Source organism: Ornithorhynchus anatinus, chromosome 8 (assembly GCF_004115215.2).
Source record: "Ornithorhynchus anatinus isolate Pmale09 chromosome 8, mOrnAna1.pri.v4, whole genome shotgun sequence".
In the NCBI taxonomy this organism is placed as follows: domain Eukaryota; kingdom Metazoa; phylum Chordata; class Mammalia; order Monotremata; family Ornithorhynchidae; genus Ornithorhynchus; species Ornithorhynchus anatinus.
This window is the reverse complement of record NC_041735.1, coordinates 51920461-51945764: the sequence shown is the minus strand read 5'-3', so window position 1 is coordinate 51945764 and position 25304 is coordinate 51920461. Positions and strand designations below refer to the sequence as shown.

General features: G+C 41.4%; 1 protein-coding gene across 1 annotated transcript in view; it reads right to left on the bottom strand.

Moving 5' to 3' along the window:
- Positions 1-25304, bottom strand: part of ANO10 (anoctamin 10) — a 226949-nt gene that overhangs the window by 178647 nt on the left and 22998 nt on the right. Inside the window, exons 5-9 of the mRNA XM_029070173.1 lie at positions 24004-24123; positions 17228-17797; positions 14737-14792; positions 8585-8659; positions 6017-6199 (exon numbers count right to left, since the gene is read on the bottom strand). Coding sequence (XP_028926006.1) covers positions 6017-6199; positions 8585-8659; positions 14737-14792; positions 17228-17797; positions 24004-24123 — 1004 coding nt within the window. The remainder of the gene's footprint in view (positions 1-6016; positions 6200-8584; positions 8660-14736; positions 14793-17227; positions 17798-24003; positions 24124-25304) is intronic.

Below are 25304 nucleotides of genomic sequence, written 5' to 3'. Positions count from 1 at the left end.
GATGAATGAGAATTGGGGTAGTGTGAGAAAAGAGTGGATAAGTAGGAGGAAGAGAGTTAACTGAGTTAGAGCCACTGGTCGGGAGTTTCCATTTGATAGGCAAGAAACAAGTAACCACTCCAAGTTCGTGAGGAGTTGGAGAGCACCTCCTCCAGAAGGCCTTCCCAGACTGAGTCCCCCTTTTCCTCTGCTCCTCCTCCCCTCCCTATCACCCCTACTCCCTCCCTCTGCTCTACCCTCCTCCCTGCCCCACAGTACGTGTGTATATTTGTACATATTTATTATTCTATTTATTTTTATTAATAATAATAATAATAATAATGGCATTTGTTAAGCACTCACTATGTGCAAAGCACTGTTCTAAGCGCTGGGGAGGATACAAGGTAATCAGGTTGTCCCATGTGGGGCTCACAGTCTTCATCCCCATTTTACAGATTAGGTAACCGAAGCACAGAGACGTTAAGTGACTCGCCCAGAGTCACACAGCTGACAAGCAACGGAGCCAGGTTTGAACCCATGACCTCTGACTCCCAAGTCCAGGCTCTTTCCACTGAGCCACGCTGCTTATATATCTATAATTCTATTTATCTATTTTGATGCTATCAATGCCTCTCGAATTGCTTTGTTTTCCTGTCTCCCCCTTCTAGACTGTGAGCCTGTTGTCGGGCAGGGATTGTCCCTATCTGTTGCCGAATTATACTTTCCAAGTGCTCAGTACAGTGCTCTGCATACAATAAGCACTCAATATAACTGAATGAATGAAAAGTGATCCGGGCAGCAGAGTGAAGTATAGACTGGAGCAGGGAAAGACTACAGGCAATGAGATTGGCGAGGGCTGATGCAACTGTCAAACTGGGATATAAGTAGTACCTAGACCAGTAATAATAATAATAATGATAACTGTGGTATTTATTAAGCACTTACTATGTGCCAAGCAGTGTACTAAGCACTAGGGTAGGTACAAGGTAATCAGGTTAGACACAGTCTCTGTCCCACACAGGACTCACAGTCTTAACCTCCATTTTACAGGTGTGGTAACTGAAGTACAGAGAAATGAAACGACTTGCCCAAGGCCACACAGCAGACGTGGCAGAGTCAGGATTAGAACACATGACCTTCTGATTCCCAGGTCCATGCTCTTTCCACTAGACCATGCTGCTTTATGACTGGTTGCTTACTGGGACAGGCGGAATGAATTTTGCCCATTTAGAATTAAAAAAATAAAATAAACCTTTTTTTATCTTTTTCTGACATATAAGAATAATATAAACTATTCTTATATTTAAATATTCTTCCATATACTGTTGTATTTTGTGTATTCTATACAGCAAATATGTTTTAGTAATAGAAAACGCCAACCATAGCTTTTAGCATTATTCTTTGTTAAGGATCCCGAGGTTCTTGTCTCAAAGATCTCATGGTGCTTGTCTCAACACTAAAAGTGTTTACCTGGGTGTGTAGAGAAAATTAATCACTCAAGCAATTACAGGAACTGTGAAAGGAGGAGTAAACCATATCACACTGACTTCAGTTCAAACAGGTTTCAACAAATTCATGCCCCACAAGATTTACTGGATACCTAATTAACCCAGCAAAGTTTTTTTAAAAACCAAAAAAGTTCTGACACCATGTTTCCTAACAAGACCAAGAATATGATTTGCAAAAATCAAGGATTTTGCTTAGAATCATCAATATAATGCTTAGCAAATCCATATATATAAAATGGTACAGATTCCCTGGGTCTTCCTCCAAATGCAAAGTCCACGAGTCAGGGTCAACAGAGCATGAAAGAGAAAAGGCACGCAAGAATATGGGCTTGGAAGTCAGAAGACGTGGGTTCTAATCCTGGCTCTGCCACCTCTCTGCTGTGTGACCGTGGGAAAGCCACTTAACTTCTCTGTGCCTCAGTTTCTTCATCTTTCCTTTAGTGACTGGAGAAGGTGTGGCACAAACCTGATTAAGATTTGAATGGGGATTAAGAATGTGAGTCCCACGTGGGACAACCTGATTACCTTGTTTCTACCCCAGTGCTTAGAACAGGGCTTGGCACATGGTAAGTGCTTAACAAATCTCATAATCACTATTATTATTATTATATGCCCCCTTCAGTACTTTAGAAGGAGCAAACTTCCATTGACACGGCATTGGCCTCGACAGTAGCAGATTGCAATCATTAAGAACTAGACTATTCTATACATCAGTATGATTAGTAACCATTTCAAAATGATCCAGAGCTGAAAGAAAGTTTTCTTTGTAAGCTATGCAAACATTTCAGTTAATAAATCAAGAAAATGTCATTTCAGCATTGTAATGAGTAAAATGTTTTGCATTCTTTTAGTCACGGGTGACCTGCTAGAGAGCATTAATACACTATCATCTAACCAGTTCATACCAAATAGTCTCAAAAACTTGAATAAAGACAGCCTCTTTCTTTCCAAAAAATTTGGTAGGTTCCATGATGTCTTTTGGCAGGTCTGCTACTTGCTTTTTTTAGATACTCCAGCCTATTCCTACTAGTAATAGCAATTGATGCAAGCTTTTGATGCCTGTCTACTTGTTTTGTTTTGTTGTCTGTCTCCCCCCTTCTAGACCGTAAGCCCGTTGTTGGGTAGCGATTGTCTCTGTTTGTTGCCTCATTGTAGTTTCCAAGCGCTTAGTACAGTGTTCTGCACACAGAAGCACTCAATAAATACTACTGAATGAACAAATTGCAAGAGTAATAATAATAACAGTATATATTGAATGTCCACTGAGACCAATACACTGAACTAGAACAATCTTACTCATCCCTCTAGACTGCAGACTCGTTGTGGGCAGGGAACATATCTACCAACTAAGTTGGACTGTACTCTCCCAAGAGCTTAGAATATTGCTTTGTACACATTAGAAGCTCAGTAAATGCCACTGAACCTTCCTATGCCCTGGATCATTATCAAAATAATCTATAAAAACCTCAAACCTCACAGAACCCCCTTCCTAAAAACCCATTCCCAGAAAACCTAGAGCGGTTCACCCTTTTAAGAGGTCATTTCACAAGCCAAATTTAAACTATTCTCAAAAGGTGCTTGATTTAGGCAAAAGGTACAGAAGAGAGAAAGAAAAACTCAGCAACTTTTCCTGTCAGCAGTCTTTTCAGCTTTAACAAAGAGATTAAACACTCCACATTAGCAGGTTCTGCCATGCTTTTTAGGGATTCTTGAAGACTGGGGGTGGGAAGGGCGGAGCGGAGGGGAAAGAACGAATTCTTCAGTAGCAGTGACGATGGTGGTGGCCACGACAACAAGCGTCTTTTGCAGCTGTCACTGTAAAGGAGGAAGAGCACCCTTCGTTGGCTGCCGACTGCCAACACCTCCAGTGCCGTACCAGCAGGAGATCCTCTAGCCACTTGCTTCTGGCACACAGAGGAAGGAATCTCACAGCGCCCCCCGGTCTGGTTGGCAGCTGGGAGATCCTTGAGGCCACACACCCCTTAGCAAGAGCAATATCCCTGCTGAAGAGGGCCAAGCAGCAGTGAATATTGGTTCTGTATCTAGTAATAATAATAATGATAATAACGATGACGTTTATTAAGCGCTATGTGCCGAGCACTGGAGAAGATACAAGGCAATCAGGTTGTCCCACGTGGGGCTCACAGTCCTAATGCCCATTTTACAGATGAGGTAACTGAGGCACAGAGAAGTCAAGTGACTTGCCCAAAGCCACACAGCTGATCAGTGGCAGAGCCGGGATTATAACCCACGACCTCTGACTCCCAAGCCCGTGCTCTTTCCACTAGGCCACGCTCCTTCTCTGTGTGTATACATATATATACATATATATGTGTGTATATATATATATATATATACATATATATATATATGTATATCTCTGCTCAGTATTTATGTTTGGCCACATGCCTACAGCCTGAGTCCCCATCTCCCCCTCTCTCTGTCCACCTCTCTGGTCCTCTCCCTGCTCTCCCTTTTTTTTTTCCTCTCCCAAAAGCAACCATTCTTCCCTTTTTTTTTTTTTTACCAGTTTTTAAATATAAATTATTATCGTCCTCAGGGTTCATTGCTTTCATAACCCTTGAAGTTCTAACCAGCTTGATGATGGCAGGGAGGCTTGTAAACGCAGAACAGGAAATTGGACTGTGTGCAATCAAGGGAAAAAGCAGGGAGCCTCAGCAAGCAGTCCCCTTAGAAAACCCTTCATTCAGCCCCTGCTGAAACCTCTCTCTTCATGTATATACTTTTAGCACCACATTTTAAAATAATTTTAAATATTTTTTAAAACACAAAAATATAAGTTCTCAAGATCCCATCCCCATATTTTCCTAGAGTTAAGGATTTAGAGCAAGTAATTTTGAAGTAATGAAATTTTTCCAGATTTTTATCATTTTTATTTTTGTTTTTACTTCTCTCCATATTCTACGTATAGTATTTGATTTGCATCTGCCTTTCTCCACCATTAGAATGTAAGCTCTGAGAGGACGGGATTCATGTCTTCCACTTCTATTTTATGTGCATAAGCACCTAATACAGTTTTCAATACAAAGTAGACACTCAATAAACAAAGAAGATTTCAATGATGATGACAACAAGACCTGGGTGCGGTTTTATTGAAGTTTGGTAGGTAATCTAGCTTCCACATAGCCTCAGCAAAAGAACCCAAATTATAAGAACAGTGCTTGGCACATAGTAAGCGCTTAACAAATGCCATCATTATTATTATAACTATCACTTACGTATTTTTCGCTAAACTATGAAGAAATAGAAAAGAAAGAAAGGGCAAACAATTTTAACACTTGGACAAATTTATCTGTCCTCAAGTTGTTGTCCTGAAGCTAATTCTCTAATAACAGTATTGACCATTGACCTACAGTTTTCAAGTATTTGGATCACAGGTGTATGAAAAGCAGTTTCAGAATGCTCATGAGTTATCAATACAGTTCACCTTATTCACCATACTGAGAAGCAGCATTGTGTAGTGGATAGAGCACGGGCCTGGGAATCAGAAGGTCATGGGTTCTAATCCCAGCTCCGCCACCTGTCTGCTGTGTGACCTTGGGTAAGTCACTTCACTTCTCTGGGCCTCAGTTACCTCATCTGTAAAATGGGGAATGAAACTGTGAGCCCCACGTGAGACAGGGAATGTGTCCAACCCGATTTGCTTGTATCCACCCCAGCCCTCAGTACAGTGCCTGGCACAAGGTAAGTATTTAATACATACCAAAATTACTATTATTATTCAATCAGATTTTTGAGTGCTTACTGCATGAAAAGCACTGTACTAAGTGCTTGGAAGAGTACCTTATAATAATAAACAGACATATTCCCTGCCCACAACAAGCTTACCTTCACAGCTCTTGTCTCATTGTTCAGCCAGCGGACTCCACTTTCCTGATTCCTCTCTAGGTAAACCCCATCTCTACAGAGAGGTGTCACCTTTTCAGTTTCAATGAATGGGCATAAAAAGGTCAGGAATCTTAAACTCATTGTGGGCAAGGAATATGTCTATCAACTATGTTACTCTGAACTCTCCCAAGAGCTTAGTACAGTGCTCTGCATGAAGTGCTCGACTGACTAAGGGGGAGAGGATTAGAAAACCTTTATTCTGGGTTTTTTTCAGGCCTGAGTAGAAATTCTCAAGTCTTGTCAGGTCTGGGATGAGCAAATCTGGGAGACCGGCTCAGAGAGTTGTAAAGGCAATCATCTCCTTGGAGTGGATACCTAGGTCTCCACCCAATTCCAATGGGCTTTAACCAGCCAACACCAAAACTTGCTTTTTAGTAATGAAAGCCTATCTGGGTTCTCGCAACATGCTAAATTTTGATATCACCATTCTGACCTCTAAAATGTATTCTGACTGAGGAAAAATAATAAAAGTGGGGAATCAATATTCCCATAATAAAGATTCTAAGACCTTTTGGAAAGATTAATGGAATTACTACAATATACTTCCTCATGTATGAACACTCTTCAGGTACAGAAACAGTACAGATACATTTTACTCTCATTTACATATTCCAACTTACCAAATAAGTCCCCATTTCTTTTTCCGAGATGACTTGTTCAAATAATGTGATGTCAACATTTGCTTTTAAAGACTGAACTCTTTTCTTCACCTTTCTATCATACCGTTTTTGAAGCCAATATGGAAGAAAGGCTTCCACAATCTGATTAAGAATCTGTGAGGTTATCAGCAGAGTAGCCAGGCTCTAGAGAGAAGCATAGAATAGTTAAAAAGTATGATTAACACAGAGCAAATTTTCCCTATGATCTCTCTAAATGCATGACATAAGAAACCTCAGCTAAGCCAGACTGCAGTGAGTAGGGTTGTTAAAGCTTTGCAGTTCCATGGACTTTCTGTGCCCCTTCAACCCCTTGCCAAATCCTAAAGAAGCTCAGCCCTTTCTGTGCTCTGGGGTGATTTGGTGGCAGAGTGAAGGAAGACAGGCTTTTGGGGTACTTCTGGTTCACCACTTCCTGGCCCACTAACCACCCACTCCACCCGTCCATTACAGGCCCACCCCAGTCCCTGCTATCCTAGCTTTTGGGGGAGGTCTCACTGAAATATGACCAGGGCTATCACCTAGAGCAAGGGCATTCAATATGCCTAGTCCCTTATTTATCTACTCCACTCCAGAAGTACCCCAAAAGCCTGTCTATAAGGGGTTTTTTTTTCATTTTAAACTAATAAATTGTAATACTTAAGAAGCCACAGATGCTGCATGTTATCCCCCTGTGTTCAGGAAAAATAATGACCTTCTTTCAGGTTGGAAGGATAATCTAAAGCCGAAACAGGGCAAAATCTCCAATTTTACCTATGCAAATAATTGTTTTTGAATAGGGAAACTTCTAGCTGGGGGGCTGGGGGGAGGGTCAGAAGTTTGACTTTCAGGAAACGATCATTGCATTTATGCTTCAGTAAGGGGCCGTAGGCTCCTTTCCTCAACTCCTAAGCAATGTAAGTAAAAAACAGAACCCAACAACCCTACTATCTTTGTTGGTAAAATATTTTTCTCCTCCAGCAAGAAGCCTAAGGTCAGCATAAAGTTTTGAAGTGAGATAAACAATCTATTTTTGTAACTGTATCTAATTCCAATAAACAGAATCTAAACAACTTTCTTTCCTTATTGACTCCTGTAAGCCCATGTTATATATGGTAATGATGAATTACTGAAAAGAAGGTTATTATTTTTCCTGAGCACAGGGGAATAACATGCAGTACTCTATGGCTTTTTTAAGCATTACAATTTATTAGGTTAAAATGAAAAAAACACTTAAAATAGTCAATAAAAGCTACAAAAATGAAACCTTTATCATGGTCTACAAAAAAGTGTTTATGTTATTTTGCAGCAGCTGTCTACACCTTTCTATGACGAGGTGCCAAACAAAATGAAAACTTTGAGCGGTTGATGGGCAAAGAACCAATCATACAAATTAAATACAAAATGTAGATTACTTCCTTGTGGCGGTGTCACTCGATAATAATAATAAAGGGGATGGGGAGATAGGGACTGGAGATACAGAAGGAAGAAGGAAAACTGAGATGGAGAAAAAGCTGAATAAATAATGAGGGGAGAGATGGAGAGAGTGGAGAAATATGGGGTGAGGAGTTATGGGGGGATGGAGGAAGGGAGAAAGGGAGGTTGCTTTCATTTGAGAAAGGGGAAAGGGTGGGTCCCATAGTTGCAAAGCACCAGGTATAATATTAAAAATAATGATAATGACAATGATAATAGTATTTGTTAAGGGCTTACTAGGTGCTAAGCACTGAACTAAGCACTGGAGTAGATATAAAATAATCAGAACAGACATATCCCTATCCCACATGGGGCTCACAATCTAAGAGGGAGGGCAAACTGGTATTTAAACAGGCTACCTAATTAAACAGACTTGTTAAAAGGAATGGTGTGCTTAGTACAGTGCTCTGCAACAGTAAGCGCTCAATAAACACGACTGAATGTCAAAACTCCATAGGGATGGGGAAAGGAGGACTTATGACGATGGCCCCATTTGAATGGGCTTCAATGCTCAAGAGTAATATTGGCTACCAAGAAGAGCCATATCCAGCTCAAGTGCCATAGCTTTCTGACGCCGGTCTGTACCAACAATACCACTGAATTCATTTGTTGCTCTGGATTCACTGAAAATTCTTTTCTCCCTCACTGGCAGAGTTTATGAAAGTATTAATTTCAAGTTACAACTGAATATTATGAAGGTAGTCAGAGCTCCTTATGGGCAGGGAATGTGTCTACCAACTTTGTTGCAGTGTAGCATCCCCAAGTGCTTAGTTCAGTGAACTAACTTACAGAGTAAGTGCTCAATAAATACCATTGACTGATTGACGATATTTATTCAGAGCTTAATCTGTGCTAAGAACTGGGGTAGACAAAAGATACCCAGATCAGATTCAATCCTGACCCATTTGGGGCTCACAATCTAAACTGTATTCCAAACTATGCTGAAGCAAAAATCAGTTTATAGTAAAAATGCTTTACCAAGAAGAAAACCGTATATTCTGCATATACAAAAATATTCCTTTAAAGTAAAACCCTGGTGCTGTACTGTTAATGCAGCTTCTTTTACTTCATCCTTACCTGGCGCAAAAGTTTCATATCCATCAGAACAAATGCAATGTAGAAGAGTGATGCAAAGCAATTCAAAAAATTGAACTGTCAAAACAAAGAAAAAATTAATATTTTACCACATGAAGAAAAATGACAGAACACTGCATACTTTAAAATCAAATACATTTTAAAACTTAAACCTTATCTTTAAGAGATTCTAAAAATCTATCTTAATATTACCTTCCTTCCCATTCCATCCACCTTCTTTCTATTTATTTTTAGTTTTATTTATTCTCCAATCCCCTCTAGAATTTAAGATTGAATCGAGATCTTCCTGTTAATTTACTGCCCATTTGCTCTCAGACACCCACTACCACAATGCTTTTATGCACTCCATTTTTACAATAGGTTGGCTATTTTTTTTCCTACTCAGAATCTATAATATTATTTATATTCCTAGCCAAGATTCAGTATTTAGCTGAAAAAAAATACAAAACTTAAGTATTCACTGGGATACTTGATTTATGAAAATATTTCTTATGATTAGGTTCTCATATTTAAATTATATTGAATCAATCTAAGTTTGTTTCTAAAAGGCTTTATTAATTAAAATACTGTTTTCAGATAGTAGCTAAAAAGCCATCATTCATCTTTTGGTAAGCAGCTGGGACTGAGACAAAAAAATAAGCAGCTGGAATTTTTTAAAAAGTAAACAAGGACTAAAAATAACTGGAATAAAGCTGGAATTTTAAAATTAATTCAATTCAGAGTTAGCTTTATATAAAAGCCATTGTTGCTTTAGTGCTTTATCCAGAAAAAAGCATGATTTCCTTTCCAAAGACGAAAATTATTTTTAGTTAAGTAAAATGCACATTCTTAAAACATAAGCGAGAAATTTTCATTCTCAAAATCAAAAGCATAATTTTGATTAATTCTAAAATATTGTTAAAAATGTCACTCACGTGAGGGAAACTATGTGAAACATGACTTTAGAAAAAAACACATTTGTTTTATAGCATACTTTTCCAAGTGTTTAGTACACTGCTCTGCACACAGTAGGCAGTCAATAAATACTATCGATTGTTATTCAATATCTCAGTTTTTACGTCTCACTGCTTCCACATACTAAAAATATACTTTTTTAGCAAGGTTCTCAATCTGGGCAGTTTATTATTCATAAGATTTGAGCTAATGATCATTATTAATCACGAGTTGACAGTCATAATTACTATTATATTTTGAAGTTTATTTTTAAAACATGAGTAAAATCACTTAAGTGCCCAGCCTGTACCAGGGGAGACTCAACTGAATTAGTTTTCTTAACTTTTGGTCTTCCCACACTGATTTTTCAGAGCAGTAAAAGGGGCATCATCGATCAATGATCATATGCTCAAAATAAGAAACCCTGCTATGAAGATTTTTATTGAAAGGCTTACATTATAAAATTCTAAATATGTGTTCATAGAGAAGCAGCGTGGCGCAGTGGAAAGAGCATGGGCTTTGGAGTCAGGGCTCATGAGTTCGAATCCCAGCTCTGCCACTTGTCAGCTGTGTGACTGTGGGCAAGTCACTTCACTTCTCTGTGCCTCAGTTCCCTCATCTGTAAAATGGGGATTAAGACTGTGAGCCCCACGTGGGACAACCTGATTCCCCTGTGTCTACCCCAGCGCTTAGAACAGTGCTCTGCACATAGTAAGCGCTTAACAAATACCAACATTATTATTATTATTATTCATCTATAAACATACAAAATCAGAAGGCATATAATGAAATGAATTCCTGATGAAATGTATTAACCTAGGTGGCATTTCAGATGCATTTATTTTTAAGGGAACAGGATTTTCTTCAGAAAAACTAGAAAATGGGACCATCAAGGATCAAAAAGGGATCCACCTGGGGCAGTGCCTAGGACACAGTGAATGAATCAGTTGATTAATAGACTTAAGCCTACTGAGTGCAGAGCCCTGTACTGAGAGTTTGGGAGAATAGCACTGTGGCCTGATGAAAAAAGCATGGGCCTGGGAGTCAAAGGACCTAGGTTTTAATCCCTGCTCCACCATTTGTCTGCTGTGTGACCTTGGGCAAGTCACTTAACTTCTCTGTGCCACAGTTCCCAGCAGTGTGGCTTAGTGGAAAGAGCCCGGGCTTGGGAGTCAGAGGTCATGGGTCCTAATCCCAGCTCCACCACTTATCTGCTGTGTGGCCTTGGCCAAGTCATTTAACACCTCTGTGCCTCAGTTCCCTCATCTGTAAAATGGGGATTAAGACTGTGAGCCCCATGTGGGACAACCTAATTACCCTGTATCTACCCCAGTGCTTGTTACAGTGCCTGGCAAATAGTAAGCACTTAACAAATATCATCTTTTTTTTTTTTAACCTGTTCTCCCTCCTACTGTGACCACCATGCGGGACCTGATAATTCATTTCTTCAATCATATTTCCTGAGCGCTTACTGTGTGCAGAGCACTGCACTAAGCGCTTAAAATAATAATGGGCGGTCTTGTATCTACCTCAGCGATCTGTACAGTGCTTGAGATATGGTAAACACTAACAAATACCACAAAGATGATGATGATTATTATTACAAAAAACTTAGTAGACAAGCTCCTTGCTTCCAAGGGGGAGACAAGCATTAGGAAGAAGGAAAAAGGCATAGGAGTTATTGCTGAAGTAATAGAGTGCGTCAGATAAGTCTATAAATCCTTCAGGAGGTTGTGAAAGTGCTTAGGTGGTGCAGACTTGCTGAAGGGGCAGTTGGGGGAATATAAGCAGAGGAGAATTAAAAATTCATCAGGAAAGGCCTCCTGGAAGAGATGCAGTTTTAGAAGGGCTTGAAAAATGGAGAGAGCTGTGGTCTGTCATATTTGACAAGGAAGGGAGTTTCTAGACCTAGGGGAAGGCAAGGAATTCTGCATTATGATAAACAAGTCTCATTAACATATATTTATATATTCACTTTTGTATTCCTGCTAGACTTAACTAGTAATCATCTTTAAAATAAACAGCATAATTCATTGTTGTCCTGATATTGACCACAATGGATTGATTTTACTGTTCTGGTGGCTCTCAGCTGGATTGAGGATGCAGGGGTGAGTGCTACTTTCACCCCCAAATCCTCTGGGTTACAGAAATACATGTATATACAGATGTATATGCAAATATATGTACACACATAAATATATACATAATAATATTGGTATTTGTTAAGCGCTTACTATGTGCAGAGCACAGTTCTAAGCACTGGGGTAGATAAAGGGTAATCAGGTTGTCCCACGTGAAGCTCACAGTTAATCCCCATTTTACAGATGAGGTAAGTGAAGCACAGAGAAGTGAAGTGACTTGCCCACAGTCACACACCTGACAAGTGGCAGAGCCAGAATTCAAGCCCATGACCTCTTACTCCCTGGCCCGGGCTCTTTCCACTGAGCCACACTGCTTCTCTAATACATCTGTATCCGTGTGTGTGTGTATACATATACGTACATACAGAGAGGAATGAGTAGCCACTCAAAGTTTCAAAGGAGTGGGGAGATATATGCTGAATGACAATTCAGAAAAATAATCCAGGCAGTAAAGTGAAATATGGACTGGAGAGGAGAGAGACTGGAGGGAGGGAGGCCAGTGAGGAGGCTGATGGAGTAGTCAAGCCAGGATAGAAGTGCAGTCAGACAACTGGCCTCATGCTTTAGAGGACTCCATTTCTTCCAGCATAAATGACATAACCACTCAGTGTTGAAAGAAAACTGGCTTCCTAAAAAACAGTGGCTTCTGGGCTTGCTAAGGTTAAGGGGTGCAGGGAGGAAGCGGCAGGGCAGGATAAAGAGTCAAACCACTTTGCCGACAAATTGTTCCGCTCTGTAAATCCCAAATCCTCAGGATGAAGCCAAAAGTGAAGACCCTACATTATAGGCTGCTTTGAAGTAGCAAATCAGAGAAGCAGCGTGGTTTAGTGGCAAGAGCACTGGCTTGGGAGTCAGAGGAAGTGAGTTCTAATCCCACCTCCGCCAAGTCTCTGCTGTGTGACCTTGGGCAAGCCATTTGACTTCTCTGTACCTCAGTTACCTCATCTGGAAATTGGGGCTGTAGATTGTGAGCCCCATGTGGGACAACCTGATTACCTTACATCTACCCCAGCACTTAGAACAGTGCTTGGCACATAGTAAGCACTTAACAAATACCATCATTATTAAATCAGTGGGGTAAAAGATAGGGGTGAGCTGATTGAGTGCCTTAAGTCTGATGGTAAGGACCTTAAGTTTGATGTGAAGGGAAATGGGCAACCACTAGAGGTTTTTAAGGAGTGGAGTAGGGAGATGAGAACTGAACTTTTTTTTAGGAAAAAAGTAGTATGAGCCAGAGAGCAGAGAGATAGGTCTGGGAGGAGGCTGTGGAATACGATAAGTGCTTATATAAGCACAGTAGCAGTTTGGACGGGGTGGAAAGGCAGATTTCAGTGATGTTGTCAAGGTAGAACTGATGGAATTTGGTGGTATTTAATATGTTGGTTGAATGAGAGAGATGAGTTGAGGATAGTGCCAAGGTTACAGGCTTCTGAGATGGGGAATCTACAGTGAGGGGAAAGACAAGGAGAGGACAAGTTTCGGGTGGGACGAGCAGAAGGTCTATTTTCGACAAGTTAAGGTTGAGGTGTTGGTTGGACAGCCAAGTAAAGATGTCCTAATGGCAGGAGGAAATGCAAGCAAAAGATAAAACCAATTCACAGATCCCCAAATCCTTTGGAAAATAATTTCACTCTCCTCCCCCACCAAAACATTTAGCAGAGGATCTGCCTATTGCAATCACTCTTCCCATCACACAGTAAGCACTTAATAAATACGACTGAATAAATACGACTGAATGAATCAGTAGGACAGGGGGAACAGGGTTGACCCAAACCCAAAATACCAAGTTTCTGGTCCAGGATTAGCCCCTGAAGTTCACTAGTTTACCACTGGTGAAAGAGTCATTAAGTCTTCTCATACATTCTAGCTACTGCTCCATCTCCCTCTTTCTATTCCTGGCCAAATCGCTCCCTCCCAAAGCCCTCTGCCTCCACTTTCTCTCCTCCAACTTTTTTTTGACCTACAATCTAGGTTTTGCCCTCTTCACCACACTGAAACCACTCCCTAAGGCTATTTATGTCTTCCTACTTGCTAAATCTAACAGACTCTACCCTTCAACTGCCCTTGAGATTGTGGAGCATTACTTTTCCGAGCCAACCCTGGAGAGAACAAGGGAAATAAAATCTAGTGCTCTTCATCTGTCTGGCCAATCCTTCTCAGCTTCCATCGCAGGATCTCCATCTGCCTCCTACCCTCTAACTGGGTGCCCTCAAGTCTCTGTTCTGTTCTCTTCTTACTTTATACTCACTGCTTTGTGGAGCTCCTCCACTCCCCCGGTTCCAACTACCGCCTTTACTCAGACGATTCCCAGATAAGCCTAGAGAGCCCCAACATCTCTACCTGGATATCCCATCGCCACCTCAAGCTCAGTATCTCAAAAACTGAACTCATCTTTCATCCTAAATCCCTTCCTCCACCTAAATTTCCTTTCACAGATAATTCCACCACCAGACTGCTTCATGACTGTATCCTTATCTCCTTCTCTTCCAACTCCCCTATTCAGTCAGTTGTCAAATCCTGTTGGCTTTTTCCCCAAAGCATTTCTAGGGCTCACCCCTCACTCTACATCCAAACCTCTAGATGTGAGCACTGGGATGGATACAAGATCATCAGGTCCCACAGGGGCTCACAATCTAAGAAGGAGGGAGAACGGGTATTGAATCCCCATTTCACAGGTGAGGGAAGTGAGGCACAGAGAAGTTGTGTGACTTATCTAAAGTCATCCAGCAGGTGACAGACCTGGGATTAGAACCAAGTTCCTTCTCCCAGGCCCATGCTCTTTCACGGGTCCATGCTACTTCCTGCTTCATCAGGAAGGGGTCTGATGGAGAACAGGGAGCAATTAGCAATGGGGCAAGGCCCATAATCCATCTATATCACTGTGTCCCTTGTTTTGCACTGCTGTAAAAAACTAATTAATATCACCTGAATTCCTTTATTTGGCCCTTGTTTCTTTAACAAATATAACACAAATACTGACTACAGGCTCACATTCCTATATGATATTATGAATTTCTTCCTTTAATACAGGAAAGCAGCGCACACACAACCTATACTTACCACCAAAACCTTCAAAATCAGATGATTCTGATGAGAAGACTCCAGTCTGTGATTCTCTAAAATTATGAAAATAGTAATACTGCATAAATATATTGACATGAAAAATAGACACAGTACAATAAATACATGCAGATATAGTTTGTTTCCTTCTGGCAAGAAAACATAAAACCAATAACCTGGAGAAAATGTCACCAAGACTTTGGTTTTTAAGAATCCAAGCAAGCAAAGCACTGTCATTTATTTTTCAAATATCTTTATTGGCTTAACTCGCTCCACTTCTAAGAAAAAAAAAACTTTTTTGGAATTTGATGACCTGATCATTGGAATTTTTTACATTTCAAATCAAGTCAAAATGAACTGATCAATTTTTCTGTCCAGTAATCTGACTTAGTCAGCTGGAATTTGTTACCCAACCTTCACCGCCCTGTTGAACAACTGTTGAAGCTCTTTCAACTAAAACACAAATATCTGCAACTGTTATTACCAGTGTCACTGACAAATTTAAGCCAATCCTCTCACAATAAATTATTCACCGAACAATTATTTGTTCTCATCTTGGGGGATGTCTGCCTAGGGCAAAGGTATTTTTTTTTTAATCTTTCTAGGATGGGAACAAAAAACATTTGTTTCTGACCAGAATGTAAAGGCTAAGCCTCTACACTAGAGCAAAGATAACAGCTGAATGGCTAGTCTAACGTATTTGAATCCTTGTTCCACTTATTCCACTTCAGAGGCTGCCCCTGGAATCCTGAAATCAAGAAGGACCAGCATCCAATTCGAACCCCTTACCCTTCAGGGAAGCTCTAAGAAGAAAATGGCCTTGTCAAGTTAATGTTACTAGGCAGGATTTCAAGAAAAGCTATTTGTTTACAACTTTATTATTCTCATCACAGTGTGTGTTGCCTGCTTATTAGAACAGTGGGAGGGAGCTTATTAAAATAGCACGAAGGACGGGGCGGGGGGACTGTATGGCCGACCAGGGGAAGAAATTAAAAGCTTCTCTCCTGGTTCTTCCCAGGAAATAAATTACAATTAGTACATTAGTCTCTCTCAAAAAGATCAGCTCAAGACTGTATAGGTCCACATCTTTTCTTTTCCAGCCTCCCTCAAAGTAGTGTCAATCCAAGGCCATTCAGGAACCACAGTAGGAGGACACAATCACATACAACCTCAAGTCCTTTACTGCCTCAAGAAATGCCTCTCAAGCAGCTTTACAGTAATAGTAGTAATAGTATTTAATGAGCATCCACCTATTGCAGAGCACCGTACTAGGCGCTTGGGCTTGGTAAGCACATAACAAAATGACACTTTCTCTGACTGCAAGGAGGCTACTCTAACAGGAGACAAACTTAGAAATATTTACTAGTGATCAACATAAAGAATTAAATACCCTCTATTATATTCTAACCCCTGTAATATAATATATAATAGTTTCCCATTTGCTTTTGCTAATCTCACTACCCTTGGGCCCTTAAAGTCAACACTTTTTCACAAGTTCTCCAGATATCACTGTAGGTATCGTCACATTATCTTGATCATTATTCATTTTTCCCACTAGCAGGAAATCAGAGGCCAGTGAGGGTGGAGGGGTTAAAATTCTGTTTAGCAAGTCTAGTTTATCACCATCTGCATAAATAAGTTCTCAGCTTCCACGGTGCTTATAAAAGAAAAATCCCTAGAACTGTCCTACTGAGCGCACTAAAAAAAAAAAAATGTTGCTTGAAACAGAATGCCTTTTCAAGGTCTCTTGATTGTTCTTCCGGTATGACTTCAGCACCTCAATTACCAAAAGCTTTCTGATCATTCATCAGTAATCTGGGGAATGGCTCACTAGAAATTCAGAGGGGTATGTGATTTGAGTTTGTACCAAAATTCATATCTAATAATCAAAGTACAAACAGTTTTCATTTTTCTTGCCTCTTTCTTCTCCCTGCTCCTTGAAATTCTCCAAAAAGAATATTAAGGCTTGTTTGGATGTAGTGAAAGGGACACCGACTTTCATAACCTTTCCACTCAATTCGGCCTGGTCAGAGAATTGGGGTTGCAATACCTCAGCCTGAATGAACAGCTAGGTTCAAGTCCATATCTGAAATATATCCACCCCAACACCTTCAACATTACTTCACTCTCTTTCACAGTGAAGTGCTACAGTCTCTGGGTTATAGACTTTTGACCTCTTTGAGTTCTCCGGTGACAGCTTGTATATCTTAAGAGCCGGGCACTATGTAGGGGTTCCATTACCTTCGCCAGGCCATCGTATCATGGTGTTAATTCAAGCTCTGAGCCAGAGGCCACCGAACTCAACGAACTAAAGGTGGACTGGAGCTAAGCATGTTAGAGGAGGAGTCATAGTTCAGTCTCTCACCCTAATGGGCACTGCATTCTCTGTCTGTTCACAGTTTGCTGTGGCTAGCCCAAGGAATGAGCATGTCCCCTTCATTGAGCAAACCAGAAAAATGAGGGTCGAAGAAATACAAAACCCAAACCTTACCCCATGAAGTTAAAAACTCGGCAGCAAATCGATAGAGGCGGTTCATGACCTCTATCACAATGGCATAGATGATGCTGGGCACAAACAGCAAGAGGTTGGTGAGTTCTGACTGGTGCGATTCATGGAGCTTCAGAGCCCAGTTCTCCAAATCGAAGTAGATCATCATGACATAAAGTGAGAAGTAGAGGCAGAGACACACAAACGGCAAAGAGACCAAGTAAATTCGTAACTGTCTTTTGAAGCTGGAGTACAGCGGCTCTTCCCGGCCAGTGATAGGATTGACACCTAGAGCCCCATGAAACCCTGGCCTGGGTTCTTCGAACTGCCGTTTCATTAGCAGTGTCCCCCACCGGTAAGTCATGAGGGCGCAACCACGCTTCCACACCTCCAAGATAACTGTGGACCAGATCAGATTGAAGGAGGCAAATATCACATATTTGTCATAGTCCTCCCAAGCAAACACATAGTATGGTATCCCAATGACAGCCATAGGGACCAAGGCGAAAGTGAAGTACTCCAAGAAGCCAAAATAAAGGGCAATCGTTTCCCCAAAGTAGTTCCGGATTCGGTCTGGGGAAGAAAGAAGAGCAAAAATAATCTTAAGCATAAGAATTCCACAGAACATTTGAAAATTTAAAATAAGAAGTCTGGTTCTCAACTGACTTAATAACTCTCAGTTGTACTTTGGCCACACGCAACTCATTCCCAATTTCAGGCCTCTGATGCAACCCTTTATTTGAGTTTATGGGAGACTGGATCGTTAATAGAATGTTCAGGTATCCATAGGTTTCCTGTAACCTCACATGATATGCTACAGGATAAAGTCCTAAAGGACATCTAAAATACACTACTGAAAAAGAAAATAAACTGCACAGTGAGTGGTGATATTTGAGAGATGCCCTAAAGACTTTCTCTGCCAGGAGTATCAGCAAAATCTCAGTTGGCTTCTTCATGACACTGACCTTAAAAACATTTAAGTGACATTAGGGATAGTGAAAGTGAACACAGAGCTTAAGTGCAGCTCTTCTTCACAGATATGAACCCACACACAGGATGAATTTTTCAAAATCAAATTTGCCAGTATATAATTTAAGAAAATATTGGTAGCCATGCATGTTACAAAATCCACTGACAATTGCCCTTTTTTGATGACTGATAAACATGACTGAACCAAAGCCGGCTCTCAAAATTACTTCGATGTTGCCATTTTACATCACCATCATTTATAATGCTGGGATTGAAATGAAATAATAATAGCAGCTCATTAGCAGCAACTCACTGGAATTGCCATCACACCAACCGACTGGCAGGGTTATACATAGCACACAAAAATGATGATCCTTGCAGTCAAAAGGTAGGTCCTTCAAAAAATGTAAAAAAATTCTTATTTCTCTTAAGGCATGATGAAGTATAATCAGGTTTGGCCTGGCCCGCAAGGGACAACCATACCGGTTCTAGCTGTGACCTTGGATGCCAATCAACATTTCTCCACTTGCAGCAGTGTTAAAATCTTTCTTGGTTTTAAGTCCTTTGGACAGGCCATCCCTAGATGCCTGCACTGAGTCCCGGAACTGGAAATCTAGTACTTTTCAACCACTGTAAATGGTATTCCTAGTATAGTAATCAGCACACCCAAATCCCACACAATAATCACTGCCAAGTGTGTTTTACTAATGTAGGGTAAGAGGAATCTATTAGTTTCACACTTTCTTTAGATAATTCCTTCCTCTTTTTAATCTATGCAACATTCTAACCCTAAAATATGTGCCAGACCCCTTTATGTGTTAAATTCCTCATTATGTATCTGTCAACTATTTTTCTCACTCCCAAATGTAATCCTTCAAGAGACCCTCCAGTGAAATAGAATGGGGGACAAGTGGCATCTAATGAGTGGTAATCTCAAAAGAAAAACATATCTGAGTACCAAAAGAATTTAAGATGATTTTGATCATCCTCATATAAAAAATGGAAAATAAAACAATAATAATAATTATGGTATCTGTTAAGTGCTTACTATGTGCCAGGCACTGTACTAAGTGCTTAAAAGTAGTTCAATCCACTGATAAAAATGAATCCAATAATCAGTCAATAGCATTTATGGCCTACTGTGTGCAGAGAACACATCAGAGCTTAACATTTAGCTGCCTTGGCAGTTTGAGGCCACTTATGACCGTACTGATGGTACAGAGAGACCGATCATTTGTTCGGCATTCTGTGTCCCACATTACTGCTTCAATGCGTACTTCCTGGTCCCCTCTGCTACACTATGATGGAGTAGATATGATGCCACTGATTGGATCATGGATGTATCCAGTATGTTCTTCTTAGGTCTGGCAGGTGAAAGACGCTGACTGTGATCATGAGGTGGTGTTCAGTGTATTCACTCAGAAAAAATATGACATTGCTGTTGAGATTGCCCATTCTATGTGTGCTGGCTTTCTTTTCTTTTTTTAATGGTATTTGTCAAGTGCTTACTATGTGCCAGGCACTGTCACTGGGGAAGATATAATCTAATCACGTTGGACACAATTCATGTCCCACATGGTACTCACGGTCTTAATCCTCATTTTACAGATGAGGTGACTGATGCCCAGAGAAATGAATTGACTTGCCCAAGGTCACACAGCAGAGACGTGGTGGAGGCAGGATTAGAACTCAGTTCCTTCTGACTCCCAGGCCCGTGCTCTATCTACTAGGGCACACTGCTTCTCTCCTACTGTTTCTGCTTTCTTCCATGTGTTGGTGGGGTTTTTTTCAACTCTCGTACTAAAATTGCCCATTATGATCAGTATATTTTATTCAGTGCTGTTATTTCTGGGATGAAGATGTCTAGGTCTTTTTAGAAACACCCTTTCTCTTCACTGCAGTTGATGCTTGTGGAAGCACACGGACCTATGATGGTGACAGAGTGCTTTTGTTTCAGGGCAGCCATGACATTATCAGTCCCTTAAACCTCTGGGTATTCATTAATTGATTTATTCATTCAATCGAATTGATTGAGCCCTTACTGTGTGCAGAACATGGTAGTAAGCCCTTGGGAAGTACAATTCAGCAACAAATAGAGACAATCCCTGCCCATAATGGGCTCACAGTCTAGAAGGGAGGAGACAGACATCAAAACAAGTAAACAGGCATCAGTCGCATCATTATAAATAGAATTGTAGATATATACACATCATTAATAAAAATAAATAGAATTATAAATATGTACATATATACACAAGTGCTGTGGGGCGGGGAGTGGGGGTAGAGCAAAGGGAGTGGGTCGGGGAAATGGGGAGGGGAAGGAGAGCAGAGAAAAAGGGGGCTTAGTCTGGAAAGGCCTCCTGGAGGAGGTGAGCTTTCAGGAGGGCTTTGAAGGGGGGAAGTGAGCTAGTTTGGCAGATGTGAGGAGGGAGGGCATTCCAGGCTAGAGGTAGGAACGTGTGAGAACGAGTCACAGTGAGGTTAGTAGCAGAGGAGTGGAGCGTGCGGGCTGGGATATAGGAGAGAGGGAGGTGAGGTAAGAAGAAGGGGCAAGGTGATGGAGAGCTTTGAAGCCTAGAGTGAGGAGGTTTTGCTTCATACAAAGGTTGACGGGCAACCACTGGAGATTTTTGAGGAAGGGGGGGTGACATGCCCAGAGCGTTTCTGTAGAAAGATGATCCGGGCAGCACACTGAAGTAAAGACTGAAGCGGGGAGAGGCAGGAGGTTGGGAGATCAGAAAGGATGCTGATGCAGTAATCCAGTCAGGATATGATGAGGGACTGTAGTGACTGTCTGACTGCTAATGTAAAGCCTGATGGTGATCTTTCTGAAGATGGCTGGCCTCTCCAAAAGAAGAGGGGTATCCATCACTTATTTCTGTTAGGTGTTCTCCATCAGGTAGTCCAGTCTCATTTAGTACTAGGATATTAACTCTCTACCTGGCCAGTTCAAGTCTCCAGTTTATTGCCTTGAGAACAAAGTCAATAATTATTATACATAACTATATATATTTAATAAACAATATATTAATTATATTATTATAATTATTAGATATTAGTATTTTAAGTGCTATGTGCCAAGCATTACCTCTGCAACAATATCACGACCACCCTTATAGAACAGAAAACTCACTCCTTAGTTTCCAGTATAATAATAATATAATAATAATATTATGGTACTTGAGTGCTTACTATGTGCCAGGCACTCTACTACCCACCGGGGTATACACAAGCAAATTGGGTTGGACAGAGTCCCTGTCCCATGAGGGCTCATAGTGTCAATCCCCATTTTACAGATGAGGTAACAGAGGCACAGAGAAGTGAAGAGACTTGCCCAAGGTCACAGAGCAAGACAAGTGGTGGAGTTGGGATTAGAACCCCTGACCTTCTGACTCCCAGGCCGATGCTCTATCCACTATGGATACTAGGCAGCTGTCAAGTCATTAGGCATCTCCAAGCCAAATCACCAAGGTTGGTTCGACACAAATGACAAAAAGCCAACTTTCAGTGATATGTTGGTATTTAAGCGCTTACTATGTGCAGAGCACTGTTCTAAGCGCTGGGGTAGATACAGGGTAATCAGGTTGTCCCATGTCAGGCTCACAGTCTTCATCCCCATTTGACAGATGAGGTGACTGAGGCCCAGAGAAGTGAAGTGACTTGCCCTCAATCACATAGCGGCAGAGCTGGGATTCGAACCCATGACCTCTGACTCCCAAGCCTGGGCTCTTTCCACTGAGCCACGCTGCTTCTCTGATATCTACTACATCAACAGCATCTGGTAGAAATATAGGACTCGGGCAGGAGTGAGGCTTCGAGAAACCTGCACTGCAACCTGCGCTTCAGGCTGTGAGAAGTCAAAGCAGAGGAGGTCCAGGACCGTAGAATTCACCACAAGAATGTCTTCACTATAGCCCTGTATGTGCCAACATAGCACTTCTGAAGAGTGAAGATGGCTCCAGCATCATTGAAGACAAGGAGAAACCTGAAGTGAAGGCAACAACATTTCAATATTTCGCTAAACATGCATTCCACTACTGCAGGTGAGGCAACCTCTCCAAACACAGAAAATCTTCCAACTTGTCAAGAGAGGCATTTGGCCCAAGTACCAAGGAATCACCATGGAGGCTAGAGCCATGAAAAATTACAAAGCATCTGCACCTGACTGCATATAGCTGAGCTAAGGCAAGCCATTTAATTTCTCTGAGTCTGTTTCCTCATCCATAAAATGGGGATACAATAACTGTCCTCTCTCCTTCTAGAGTGTGAGGCCCATACAGTTAAAGGGACTGTGTCCAGGCTTGATTATCTTATATCCAACACAGAGCTTGGCACAGTGTAAGTGCTTAAAAAATTCCATCATCATCACAGCCCCTGGGATCTACAAGCATAGTGGGTACAGTCCGTCTAGATGCTTATACAAGCTCTTCAAACTACGGAACACTAAAGGGGTGCCATAGGATCTCAAAAATGATACTTTCATTTCCATCTCCAGGAAAAAAGCCAAGAAACCAGCCAAGGCATCTCATTACTCTCCATGGTCTGCAAAATCCTAGCCAGAGTACTCCTGGGTTAGTTACTAAAGAATACCATTGACTGAACCCTCCCAGAATCTCAGTGTGGTTTTAGATGACAGCACGACACAGAAGACATCATCTCCACAGCACCAAGGGAGCATCACCAACACCTCCATACAGTTTTTACAGACCATAAAAATACACTTGACACCATCAGTAGATACGGGCTCTGGAAATCCTCTAGCAAATTTGCCTCCCCTGAAAAGTACATTAAGATTCTGAAATTATTTCATGGCAGCATGACTGAGTGGGTCACCTCTATCTGATCCATTCCCTGTCACTAATGCATTCGTGTGCCCCAGAGGGTTCTATTTATTCTCTGCAACCAGGCTGGAAGATGCAAAGAGAAACTTGGTCCCTCTTCTCCAGGAAATTCTTCCAACTCCACCCCCTTGGACCATCAGCCAAAGGTCTAGAGTCATTCAAGAATTACTCAAGGCAGATGCTTTGGGCCCTGAAGGCACACTCTCAAGATATGCAAATGTTTGTAAACCATTTCACCAAATCAGCCTGACATTCTGAGTGGCAATAAAACCCAAAGAAAACAGGTGATGTATCAATCTGCTCCTGGGAAGCCAGACATCCACACCAAAAACCTATACCGACAAGACAGAGCTTAACCCAGCCACAGAATCCAGTTACCTGGCAGTACCTTGACCACAAACAATAGGCAGAGAGATACAAAAAAAAAGGCTAATGAAGAAGGAGAGCACATCCCTTTGGAGACTGTCACACTGAGCAAGAGAATGGGGTAGCAATATGGAATCGGGTTCAAAACCAAAGGTCTACAAGAGCTGGAGAGCTACCCAACCATCTCCAACAGCTGCGAGATCCTGGACTCCCCACAGATGTCACAGCGGACTCTCACAGCGGACTCCTTGAGCAGTTCCGCCAGCACTCACGGGTTATTCTCGACCTCGCTTGGTAGGATAAGATTTCACACAACATTATCCTGGAACAAAATTAGTCTCCTGTCACTGAGTTATATGTCCTGCACCATAACTGTGCTGGGTGAGTCACTTGAGGAGAAAAAATTGAGAGCAAGATGTCCAAGCAGCTACTTTTTGAAAGTGAGATACAGAAAACAAATAGGCCACAAGAAACAATTTAATGACACAATAAAACAAAGCCTCAGACGAGGCTGCACTACTAGGAGTCAGTTACAACTCTTGCTGAAAATGAAATATACAGGTTCTTTTCCTTTTTTCAAAGAAAAAAAAATCTCACACATACCTATAGGCTGATATTTGAATTTAAGTCTGTAATACCAAGAGTTCTCAAGCTTCTTCAGTTCCTCATGATCGTGAAGTGGGAAAGTCTGAGTCATGATGCCACTAGTAAGTAATCTGCGCACTGAAGGAAAAGAGAAAATTTAAATTACTACTATACTACTCATGATCATTTACACCAAATATTCAGTACTTCTATGTGACCTGTGCTGTACAGAGTATTTTACAGATTTTATTTAAGAGATTCCCCTCCCAGCTCTTACTATATCAGTCTGAGTATCATTTTCACAAGAAGCAGTGTGGCCTGGTGGATAGAGTGTGGGCCTGGGGGTCCAAATAGGTTCCAGTCCTGGCTTGGCCATTTGTCTGCTGTATGACCCTGGGCAACTCACTTCACATCTTTATGCCTCAGTTCCCTCACCTACAAAATAGGGATTAAGAGTGAGAACCCTGGGGACTGTGTCAAAACTGATCATCTTGGACCTACACCTGCACTTAGTAATAATAATAATGGTATTTGTTAAGCACTTACTATGTGCTAAGCACTGTACTAAACACTGGGATGGATACAAGCAAATCGGGGTGGACACAGTCCTTCTCCCACATGGGACTCAGTCTCAATCTCCATTTTACAGATGAGTAACTGCGGCCCAAGGAAGTAAAGTGACATGCCCAAGGTCACACAGTAGACAAGTGGCAGAGCTGGGATTAGAACCCAGACCTTCTGACTATCAGGCACATACTATATCCACTATGCCATGCTGCTTCTGCCTGACAGAAGAGTGCCTGGCACATAGTAAGTGCTTAACAAATACACAGTGTGGCTTAGTGGAAAGAACCTGGACTTGAGAGTCACAGGTCATGGGTTCTAATCCCACTTTTGCCACTTGTCAGCTGTGTGACCTTGAGCAAGTCACTTAACTTCTCTGTGCCTCAGTTACCTCATCTATAAAATGGGGATGAAGACTTTGAGCCCCAAGTGGTACAAACTGATTACCTTGTATCTACCTCAGCGCTTAGAACAGTGCTTGGCACATAGTAAGCACTTAAATACCAACATTATTATTATTATACCATAAAAAAATGGCTTATAAAATGGGCAATGGTACAGTGGTGTCCACTGCTTTCAAGGTCTCACAGATATTCTGTTCTGTGATCAGAGACTGGACCCACTCTCCCTACAAGCCATCTTGCGATGCACATTGCTAGGTGTAAGAGCACCAAGATATGTGGATGGCTCGGCACAAACCATCACCCCAACTGCAAAAACAACTCAGGTGCAGGCACTGCTGATGGTGAGATACA